Source organism: Cervus canadensis, chromosome 3 (assembly GCF_019320065.1).
Source record: "Cervus canadensis isolate Bull #8, Minnesota chromosome 3, ASM1932006v1, whole genome shotgun sequence".
Classification (NCBI taxonomy): domain Eukaryota; kingdom Metazoa; phylum Chordata; class Mammalia; order Artiodactyla; family Cervidae; genus Cervus; species Cervus canadensis.
In genome coordinates this window covers 9546555-9558569 of record NC_057388.1, presented here as the reverse complement: position 1 = coordinate 9558569, position 12015 = coordinate 9546555, and the positions used below count along the sequence as shown (strand labels likewise).

The 12015-nt window shown below is 39.8% G+C and overlaps 1 protein-coding gene across 7 annotated transcripts in view; it reads left to right on the top strand.

The window, feature by feature from the left end:
• HEPACAM2 (HEPACAM family member 2) overlaps window positions 1–12015 on the top strand; it is a 59725-nt gene that overhangs the window by 1480 nt on the left and 46230 nt on the right. For 5 of the 7 annotated variants that reach the window (XR_006268446.1, XR_006268445.1, XM_043462595.1 and 2 more), the window contains exons 2-3: window positions 5678–6031; window positions 9704–9988. Coding sequence is in view for 5 of the 7 variants with exons in the window: in XM_043462595.1 (XP_043318530.1) it covers window positions 5678–6031; window positions 9704–9988 (639 nt within the window). In the remaining 2 variants the exon portion in view is untranslated. The remainder of the gene's footprint in view (window positions 1–5677; window positions 6032–9703; window positions 9989–12015) is intronic. The other 2 variants (XM_043462596.1, XM_043462599.1) reach the window with 1 other exon arrangement.

Here is a 12015-nt window from a genome sequence, read left to right as displayed (position 1 = left end):
ACTTTCACAAATTTAATCTTCCCCACTGGTAGTGAGTTGTAAAGACCATGGGTAACTTGGAATTTTTTTTTTGTATTTTTTTTCTTTTTTTTTTATTTTCTGTAGTTGTTATATTTTATTTTCCAAGTAATACTGATTAAAAATATTTACACACCTACTTTTAAGTCCACAGTTTAGCACTCTTATTTGTATGGCTTTAGAAGTTATAGCACAAGATCTTTACATTAAGGATTGGGGGAAAAGATTCATTCAAAACAAAGCCTGATATATTATATACATGTTTTTCTCTGTACTTTATTTTAAATACATTAATTTTTTAAATGATGCTCATCTTGTTTTCATCTGGTGGTAAAATACTAGTGCAACTTTTCATCAAAATAAAGTTTACCACAGATATAAATGAATTTTCCCAATTGAAAATGGCCCTTCAGCTGCCATTAAATGAAATTTCTCAACCTAAGTGAAAAAGAATTGGTAGCTGTCATTATAAGAAAAAAAAAATAAAGTACTACAGCATCACCTACACTGCTTACAACACAAATTTTGAAAGAACTAGAGATGCTTTATAGAAGTTTAGTTGGTTTTGAAAAGGCACATGGGTGTGTGTTTTTTGTATTTTGAAATACTAAGTTATCAGTTCATTTTTTCTTTTTTAAAAGTCGTAGCTATTTGAAGCCCCAAATGTAGTTTGTATAGTCTATTCAAAGTACATCATCATAATTTCTATTTTCTCTAAAGATACAAGAGTTTATTTACAGTCAACAATAGCTGTGTTGTGCTTGCTAATATCAGACTTGGCAATGGGGAAGTAAATGCCAACTATTTTGAGCTACAGTAGAGGTCACTTTGTGGAGTCTGATGTTTATATTCAATACAGTGAAACTGGTCTATAGAGTCTTTTGTTGCTGGACTATAGATAATTTCACAATATGAGGTCGTGTTCTTTAACACTGGACATTCCTTTATCATGCCTTTGTTTTATAGTTTAAGGGAATCTCTGAAGGGGAGAGTTTTGCTATAATTTTGTATGTCAGATTATTAATGATATTATCAATGTTCTTCAAAACAGTATAGTGCCTCAGATATAAAAAATCAAGAGTTTTCTTTTCTCAAAAGTATTAACCTAATAATAAAATTGAATTTTCACTTAAGTACAAATATTTGAAATGTCAAATTAAAATTTCATCAATTTTCATATCATTTATTTTCAAAAAGTTTATTTATTCTTACAGAGGTTGACTTTCTAAAATCCACATAGTTCAGTCATTTACATTTCCTTATACAATGAGAAAAGAACACTTGAAAACTTATGAAGATGAAGCTAATTTTTTTAAGTTAGTAAACTACTGTTTGGACAGCATAAGTTCATCACATCTATAGGGGGAAGTTCAGCAATGGCTAAAGAGTATGTGCTCCTAAAGTGGAGCAGAAGCATGCAATTATCTGTTTATTCTGCAAAGTTCATTACAAGGAAGGGTTACATCATATCAATAGGCTCATGTATTTCCTACAAATTAAAAAGATGTTAGTGGCTGATATAAAAAAATTTATAAAGAAAATTTCATCCCTCACTGATACTCATAACTTTCTACCTATAATTTATCTGATGAAAATGGTGTAGGCAATCTAAGCAAACAGCAATTGTGACAGCTATGTTCTCTCTCACTGGCATACATATACTTGAAAAAGCACACATGATTTCATGTCAAGAAAAAAGTTAAATGACATGACTTCACATCATTTGGTATGATAAGCATTGAATATATTCAGAGATATTATTGATGGTAATATATTATTTAAGGTACTATTCCATGATGTCTGTTATTTCCAAAATAGACCAAAGAACCAGTTCACTCCCCTTAATGATTACTGTACGTGCCATATTTTCCTAGACTGCAATGTTTGTGTCATATTCAGTATTTTAATAAATAAAATTTATTTCTGTAACTTTAGTCATAGACTTTCCAGTCCGCTTAAGATTCAGCTTTCTGAGTCAAGATCCACCTACATTTCTGTTCCAGTCATGCTCGCACGTAATAAAGTGTTTCCCAGTCATTTTCAGAACATTACAATCTCAGTTAATCTTTTTTCAACTCAAACCGCACAAAAAAGTAGATTAAAAAGGGTGCTTCCTCTTTTCAAAAAAAAAAAGTAAAAAGTAAACAAGGACTTCTGCAATGACTTCCCCAAATGCCAAGAACGGATTGGCCAGGATTGCACTCAGGCCATCTCCAGCTACAGCGCAGTCTACCAGCAGTTTCTAAGCTGAGGTGTGAAATGTATTAAATAGACCAATAAATCAGTGACCAAATTGCTCACTGTCAGAGGCAACTACCGAGCTTTTTATCAGCAGCCATGCCGCTTTTTCCAATGTGTTCACAAGGCAATGATGTGGCTTCCCACCATCCCCCTTGATTCCTTGGCAAAAAAACACAGAACTGCCACTTTATTAGAAGATATCCTTGGTGACTCAGTGCTAAAGAACCCACCTGCCAAGGCAAGAGTTTCGGGTTCAGTCCCCAGGGCAGGAACATCCCCTGGAGGAGGAAATGGCAAATCGTTCTAGTATTCTTGCCTGGGAAATCCCATGGACAGAGGAGTGTGGCAGGAACAATGCATGCAGTCACAAAGAGTCTGACATGACTTAGTGACTAAACAAAGGGATTGACAACTTATTAAGTAGACTTAAATCTGAGATTGAATACTTCAAAATTCTTTGGGCCCTCTCTTACTTAAATATGGGCCCTTCCCCTTCAAATGTAGGGTGGCTGCTACCATGAGAAAGGCATCTTAGGATGTTGAGAACATAACCATAAGATGAGGCCTTGGACCTCATCTAATATAACCTTCTTTTCACACAAAAGAAAACTGAGTCACAGAATTAAAATGACTTATCTAAGGTAAGTCATCTAACTAATCACCATTTTATCCCAAGTATATATTCAACACCTCAAACTTTAGTGGACTTTTAACTTTATTAAAGTAGCAAATTCAAAAATCTCTCTGAAACCTTAGAGAATAGGTTCCTAAAAGCTCTTATTTCCAGGCAGTTTACAAGTGATTAATTTAAGAATGTGTGGACAGGGGAGTCCAAGATCAAGAATGAACCGTGAAACCCACAGGAATATTTTTGTATTCACTGAAGTAAAAAAAAAAAAGGAAACAGCAACACAATAAATACAGAGAAAATTACATTTTGCATATCTTAAGTTAGTAATAATGGGCAAACTAGTTTTTATTTATTTCTTGCCAGGAACTTGTCAGGCACTTCCTATCGCCAATTACATTGAAAGTCATGAAAATACATGCTGTTTCATGCGATATCACAGGTACTAAGAATAATAATTTCCTGTGCAGGACCCCCACCCAGATGCCCAATGTCTTTCTATATCTATGGCTTCAAGAGCTTCACTCCCTTCTCACTATCACTGCTTCACATATCTCAGACATCACGAGTGTTAAGTCCTAGATTTACTCTCTCAACTTCATTTATCTCTTATGATTTCCTTTCCTGCAATCCACTATATCTCCTCTTTACAGCTCTCAGCAACCAGTTCCTTCTTTTTCTAATGATTCAAATTAAAAACAACTACAAATTTAACATTCTTGCACTTGTCAGAAAAGAAAATAGCAGTAAATGCTCATACCTTTGTAACTCATTTGTAATGGACCAAATCATTAAAATGAAATGTGCAGATACAACACATTGTCAGGAAAAAAAAAAATTACAAGTCAATCACAAATATACACAGAGGCCAAGGAGTCTGTAAGACACACATTTATTTTCCCCAGACAGTCACCTAATTTTCAGTCCATATAGTCAGTTTCAACTGTGTATCTTCTCCCTGTAACCTCCTCCATCCTTCTTTGTTCTTTCTCCTCTTCAGTTCTTTGCTCTGACTTCCCTGCTAGCCCCAGGGTCTCACTCTTCACTGGGGCTGCTGCTGCTAAGTCAATTCAGTCGTGTCCGACTCTGTGCGACCCCATAGACGGCAGCCCACCAGGCTCCCCCGTCCCTGGGATTCTCCAGGCAAGAACACTGGAGTGGGTTGCCATTTCCTTCTCCAATGCATGAAAGTGAAAAGTGAAAGTGAAGTGGCTCAGTTGTGTCCGACTCTTAGCAACCCATGGACTGCAGCCTACCAGGCTCCTCCGTCCATTGGATTTTCCAGGCAAGAGTTCACTAACAGCTACCCAAAAACTAAAACCATGGAAATCTTTGCTCTGACCTTCACCCTGGGAAGGAAAGAAGAAAATTTCCTGTTGGTGGCTTTTTATTCCTCACAGGAGCAGACCAGCATCTTTCAGTTTCTCCAAAGAAAATCATTGTACAAACAGATCTTTCTACCATTCCCTTCTTAATATTGATGGCTTTTCATAATATGAATCAGATAAATCTTAAAGATCCCCTTGCTAGTAGAGATAAAAAGGGAGAAGCAATGCAAGAAGATAAAAACTTTGTATAAGACGGAATTGAAATTGTAAGATGTCTCTGCATGCATGATATGTCACTTCAGTCATGACTCTGCAGTCCTATGGACTGTAGCCTGCCAGGCCCTTCTGTCCATAAGACAAAATGTCTTCCAAAAATGTCTCCCCATGATTAATTTATTAGCTGCTCATTAATAAATGACAACTCTATTCTTCCAGTTGATCAAGTCATCAACCTTAGAATCATTCTTCACTCATCTTTGTTTATCCCACTCCCAACGTGTCATCAAATACTGTAGGCACCACTGGTCTTTTCTCACAGTATCTTTTACTACCACCCTTATAGAGAGAACAGCCCTGTCTTGCCTACTTTATTGCAGGCACCTTCTAAGTGGGCTCCCTTCTGCTCTTTCCCCTGATTCAGTCTGTTCTCACAGCAGCTAGAGTACACCTTAAAAAAAAAATAAGAAGAAAACCCCTATCCCTCCTGCTCACAAAACTCTGGTCGTGTTCCCGTCTTGCTCACGGTAAAATTGCCTGAGTGTTTGCCGTGACCCTAAGGCACTTACTGCTCTGGCCCAGCCGTCTTGCTGGTCTCCCGTCTCACCAGGCTCCGCGGGCTCCACTCGGCTCCATCCCTTCCTGTCTCTTACTGTTGATCAAACACACAAACCAGATCCCCGTTTCTAAGCAGTAATAATCAATCACAGCTGGTAATGGTTTGCTACCATTGTCCTTAGGATATTTGCATTTGGCAAGGCTTTGGCTAAAGGGAAAAACTTCCAATTAGGGACCACGAGGTCACGTCAGAAGACTGTGAAGGAAGATTCTCAAGAGGAAGTAGCCCCTCAATCACATAGCCTGATTAGGATATGATATGACTCAGACATTAATACAGTCGCAATTTCAATTTTTTTAAAGGTTTCGTTGGACTTCAGAACTAATCATCTATCCCAGTTCTCCTTTTCCCATTATTCTTTAACAGTCGGAGATAATAACTTCTGCTTTTCCTTTTCATCATGCATTTAAAGAGGTCATGCGATCCACACGGTCTTTGGGTGGAGTTTTTAAAATGCTCATTTCAGAGACAAATATTTACCTCTACAGGTAACCAGCACTAGACTAGTCAGTACCTAGAAGCCTCTCTTCTCTGTAAAGGATTGTCGCCCGATCAGGTTCTCTCGTTTTGTGCCTTTAGGTTATGAAATGTGGCTCAGGGTCTTCACAGCTTTCCTTTCCTTCACAGCAGGTGCCTGCTCGGGGCTGAGGGTGGCGGTGCCATCACAGACCGTCCATGGCATCAGGGGTCAGGCTCTCTATCTCCCCGTGCACTATGGATTCCACACTCCAGCATCAGACATCCAGGTCATATGGCTTTTTGAGAGACCCCATACGATGCCCAAGTACTTGCTGGGCTCTGTGAACAAGTCTGTGGTTCCCGACTTGGAATACCAGCACAAATTCACCATGATGCCACCCAATGCCTCCCTGCTCATCAACCCACTGCAGTTCACCGATGAAGGCAATTACATTGTGAAGATCAACATCCAGGGAAACGGAACTCTGTCAGCTAGTCAGAAGATTCAAGTCACGGTTGATGGTAAGTCCACCGTGAGTGACATCGGCTGCTGAGTGGCACCTGGGCTTTAGGTCTGCTCTGCGACTTTGGGCACATTAACCCTCAAAACCTCAGTGTCTCATGGCATGAATGGCATTATCCACCTCAAGAGGCTTTCTGGGGATTAAATAAGAACATACGTAGAAAGGATATGCACAGTGCCCAGTTAAAGTTAATCAAGCAGTAAGTAGGAGTTATTGTTTGTCTGGAAACTATCAAGTGTAAAGTTGCTGATGTGATGAGATGGAGAAAATTTTATTTTTCATTAGCAGAATGCAACCTGGGAAGAGCCCTATTTTTTGTCACATAAAGATTTGTGCGGTTTTTTTTGTTTGTTTGTTTTTTTATTAATTTTGGTACACTGGGAGAGGATGAGACTTGCTCAATGACCATACTTGAGGAACAGCAGAAGGTGCTGGGAATGTCCTCAGAGGAAGAATGGGATTCAGCTAACTTTCAAACATTTATTTTCCTTAGTGAGATATGTAAGCAGTGTACCTTAAAGATAATATACCATGTTCAAAGCACAACTTTTGATTTTTCCCCCTAGACCTGTCTGTTTAACAATATTCCTCTGTTTTAGCAAATGCAAGCTTCATTCCATCAGTTGCACTCTGCCATCACCCTTGACTCTGTCTTTCTCTCACATCCTCATCCAGTCCACAAATTAACCCTCTTGGCTTTGCCTTCGGAATATGGACAGAGGTGAGTCAGTCAGTTCTCGCTGCCCCCACAGCTGCCCTACTCAAGCCCGCCATCAGCTCTGGCCTGGACTCTCCAAATAGTCTGTGCCCACTCTCCCTGCTTCCACCCCTGCCTCCTGCAGCTCAAAATCCTCCTGTGGCTTCCTATCTCACTCACAATCAAAGCCAAAGTGCCAACAGCGTCCCTCAAGGCCCGTGTGATCCCCCCCCCACACCCAGTCCCCCTCTGGCCCCTTCCCACCTCTCTTCCCCTCACCACTCTGGCCCCCTTGCTATCCCTAGAACAAGCCAAACACTCTCATACCTCAGTGTCTCTGCACTTGGCTGTCCACGCTACACAGACTGCGCTCCTCTCCCATGCTGGCCTGGTCCCCTCCCCTGTTTCTTTATCATCTTAGCCAGAGTGTCACTTTACCTCTGAAGGCTTTTGTGACCACCTTATGTAAATTATAACTTCATTCCCCCAAACTGAGAGAGAGGTGAGAAAGAGAGCTACTATTTACCTTGAGTTCCGCTTTATTCTTTTCATAACACTGGATATATTACATGCATTTATTTCTTTTATTGCTTCTCTTCCTGGTCTAGAATACAAGTTCCACGGGAGTAGGCTTTATATTGTTTGCTGCTTTGTCCTCACTGCCTAATCCCTGATGCTGGGCGTTCGTAGGCACTCAGTAAATATGTGCCCAGGAAATGAGTGGACCTGGAGACATTGCCGGGGGGCAAAGACACAGGCTGTGGCAGCAGATGCCTAGAGGGGAACTTTGGGGAGAGAAAAGGAGGACATTTTTTACACTTTCATGAAACTCTCCTGGGTAATACCCTATCTCTTCCCCCCAAACTTTTAATAGAACATCCATTCCTTGTTAATGTGTAGTGCAACTAGATGTGTTGAGGAAAACGGAGCCAGAAGTTCTTTATAGAAAAAAAATGTTAGGTATAGTTGATTTACAATAGTATATTAGTTTTAGGTATATGATGTAATAATTCAGAATTTTTATAGATTATACTCCACTTGTAGTTATTGTAAAATATTGACTATATTCCCTGTGCTGTATGATATATCCTTGTAGTTCACTTGTTTTATACATATTAGTTTGTACCTCTTACTTGTTTTTGTAGTCACTAAGTCATGTCCTACTCTGTTGCAACCTCGTGGACAGTAGCCTGCAAGACTCCTCAATCCATGGAATTCTCCAGGCGAGAATACTGGAGTGGGTTGCCATTTCCTTCTCCAGGGCATCTTCCCAACCCAGGGATTGAACATGCATCTCTGCATTGCAGGCAGATTCTTTACCACTGAGCCAGTGGTTGATTTACTATGTTATATTAGTTTCATGGTATACAATATAATAATTCAAAATTTTTATAGATTATACTGTTTATAGTTACTATAAAATAGTGGCTATATTCCCCATGTAGTGCAATATATCTTGTAGCTTACTTATCTTATAGTGCTAGTTTATACCTCTTATTAACCTACTTCTATCTTTCCCCTTCCCCCTGCAACCAAAACGTCTTAGTAGGGATTTAGGACCTGTGTTGCAGAAGGAAATGGCAACCCACTCCAGTATTCTTGCCTGGAGAATCCCATGGACAGAGGAGCCTGGCGTGCTACAGTCCATGACAAAGATTTGGGCGTGACTGAAGTGACTTAGCACACATGCACAGGACCTGTGTAAAAAATCTCCTTGGGAAACTTCCACCTCTGAGTGACACTGTTAAACCCAAGTGCATGATCACAGTACCAGTGTCTTTTCTAATGATTGGTTCTCCCCGTACAAGACTTTAGATGTTACCTATTTGACTTTTCCCATATCACATATAGTATTTCCATGCACAGGCATTTTTGAAACAAAAACTATTTCTACATAATAAATGTACCAAACAGTCTTTCTTTTTAAATCATGATACTGTAAGCAAAAGCTACTCCAAACCGTTTGCTCTTGCCAGGGAATATAAAGGGTTAAAATGAGTGGACATCTTGATTGCCTCCATCTTGAGAAAGGCTGGAGCCTTCAGGGCTACCCAGCTTTCCTGCAGTTTGCTTTTCAAAGTCCTTTCTCCTTTCCTGTCTTCTCTGGGTGGAAGGATTGAATCTGTATATGCTCTAATGTGCATTTGCCAGTGTAAAATGAAAGTGATCATGAGTCAAAACAAATTTACCTGAGAAGATGCATCAACTCCAATTAAAAGTCTGATAGGAATTCAAAGCTAAACACTGGAACCAGTTGTCTGTTACTTATTTATCATCTTACTCTCTCTGTGTGACCTGTAATTTTGCATAGAAGGAAAGTTAATAATAGGCTTTGGTTTGTTAAAGAGACTAACATGGTACAGTGACTGAAATAATGCTGCAATACAAATGCACAGCAATTAAAACATATAATTAACTTACTTACATAGGAAGAAAAGTAAATGGTGAAAATATGATTCTTTAAAACTTTTGCTTTATACCCCCAAAGTATAGTATGTCTAAGCTTTGTATTTTGCAGATAGTGGATAGGAATTTGGGTTCACTACATCTATCCCAACCAATTGCTCTCGGGATAGCAGGACAAATCAAGAGAGGGGAATAACCATGTAAAATTTGCCTGTAAGAGTAAACCTTTATGGTGTTGGAGGGAGCACAATGAACAGGAAATAAGGAAGCTGATGTTCTTCACCGCTAACTGCATTATCTATAAACTAAATGTTTTCATTACAAAATTCTTGAAGATTAAATTCTAGAATTGGTTATCTCTGCTATAAATGATATTTTTATATCATCATTTTCTATTTGTAATGACTTTTTTATCCTCTTCTTTAATTACTTCCTGAGCTGTCTACATTTAAAAAGTACACAATTTTGGAACCATTTTCCTAGGAGTTAAAACATGTGAAAGACCTCCTAGACTTTAATTGTAATCCTGGGGTGACAAAGATTATTTCTCTTGTTTTGGTGTTGCAGACCCGGTCACGAAACCAGTGGTGCGGGTTCAGCCTTCCTCTGGGGCTGTGGAGCACGTGGGAAACCTGACTCTGACGTGCCTCGTGGAAGGGGGCAGCCGGCGGGCTTACCAGTGGCTGAAGAATGGGCGGCCTGTCCACACCAGCTCCACCAGCTCCTTCTCTCTTCAGAACAACAGCCTTCATATTGCTCCAGTGACCAAAGAAGACATTGGGAACTACAGTTGTCTGGTGAAGAACCCTGTCAGTAAGATGGAAAGCGACATCATTATGCCTACCATATACTGTAAGTTTTTTAAAATGTAAATGTATTTGTATACCCCTGGAGAAGGAAATGGCAACCCACTCCAGTATTCTTGCCTGGGAAATTCTATGGACCAAGGAGCCTGATGGGCCCTGGTCTGTGCTGTCACAAAAGTCAGACATGTCTGATCGACTGAGTTTTCTTCTGGGAAGTTTTCACCAGAGTCTCACAGAGAACATCAATGCCAGGTGCCATTTGGTTCTCACCACTATTGTAACGCAGCACCAGCTGCAGTTGTACTTCCTAGGCACTGTCTTATCAGGAAGCATAGTTACTTGCACAGCCCAGTTTCTTGAAGATCCAGTTGAGATACTGGTCTTTTGAATATATTCTCTGACTCAGTGCATTCTGTGACCTTATTGCCAATGAAAAATAGAAACCTCAATTTCAAGAACCCAGAACCATGCAGAAGGCATTGATTTATTCACCCGCAAGGAGGGAGAGTTGTTCATCATAAAATGGGACAGGGATGTGCTCTGGAGCTGACCACTGGGAGAAAGAATGTTCCCAGGTTATATGTGGGTAATACGGCCCAGGGTATGGCTAGTCTTTCTGCCCATTTTCTCAGCCCCATATTTAGAGGCAAGGGTGCAGAGAGGATCACAGAGAAAACCTAATTATTCTGCAGCAAGTTATTCAGACTCCCAGCGAATCTGTAATTATTTCAGGTTTCACTTTTCTTTGGTTCTTTTTTCTGTTGCTGTAGTTGCTGTTGTTATCATTGTGATTTCAATCTCATGTACAACGTTAAGTTCACCAAACTTTTCAGTTCATGTCGTATGATCATCATCAACCCATGCAAGGTCTCTCTTGATTGTATTACTTTTCCCCATCACCTCTACTCCGCAGCACCACCTCTAATATGTTTAGCCTTGCATCCTACTTTCAGCCTCTCACAAAGTTTCTCAGCCTCCACCCTAATGACATTTTGACTGGACAACTCTTTGTTGTGGGTACTTGTCCTTTGCATTATAGGATGTCTAACAACTGCCTAGCCCCTGCCTGCTACATACCAGTAGCACCCTTCCCTCCAGTTGTGACAACTAAAAGTGTCTCTAGACATTGCCATATATCCCCTGAGTGCAGGCGAGAGGGAGTGGTATGTGCAAAATCTCCCCAAGTTGAGCCAATGGCTTTTCACATTGGGAAGCCATATGATCAGTTACTACCGTAGCTGACTTAGTGCATGGCCACAATAGCAGTATAACAAAATAAACAAGGCATGGCAAAGGAAAACTTCTCACCCTGTGGCGTGAGGGTGGAGGGTTCAGCTGGTTGAACCACAAGGGTAAAATTAAGCCTTGTAAATATATCTACTCCCTCATCAAACATATCTCCATAATGCCCAGAAAGGCCCTAAAGACTATTGTTTAAGTGTTTAGGAGGTAGACAGACCTAAGTAGGCAATGGGTTCTGTCACTACATATGTGACCTTAAGAAGTCCCTGACCTTTCTGGGCCTCATCTATGAAATGGAGATGGTTAAAACTACTTCCCTACAATAAATGAAATCCTGTCTGAAAATTAGCCAGTGACTGACACCAAGCAGGGATTCAGTAAGTGGAGGCTGTTTGTGTTATCAATACATCTGTCTTCTGTTTTCTTCAATAGAAAATTAATAGTCTTTCTTGAGAATGTGTGTTATTAATTCTTTGAGGAAAAGCACCAGCATATGTAGGTGTTGTTTTTTTTTTTCAGCTAGATCAAGCTTAACAATAAAACTGAGCTCCAGAAATGTGGTCGGAAAAGTAACTTCTGGGAAGTGTAATATGGTGGTTCGATACAGGTATACAATAATATCTGCTTCATTAAGCAAGATTAAGATAAGAAAAATGGAACCATTGATTCTTTTTAAAAATCTTTTAATGTGTTTATTGGCTGTATCTGGATTTCAGCAGTGGACAAATGACAGGTTAGGATAATCAAAGGGACTAAGTTCAAAGATGTGAATGAGATGTAGGAGAAACCCAGACTGTTACCAATAAACCTGGTTCTGCACCTAGATCCTAA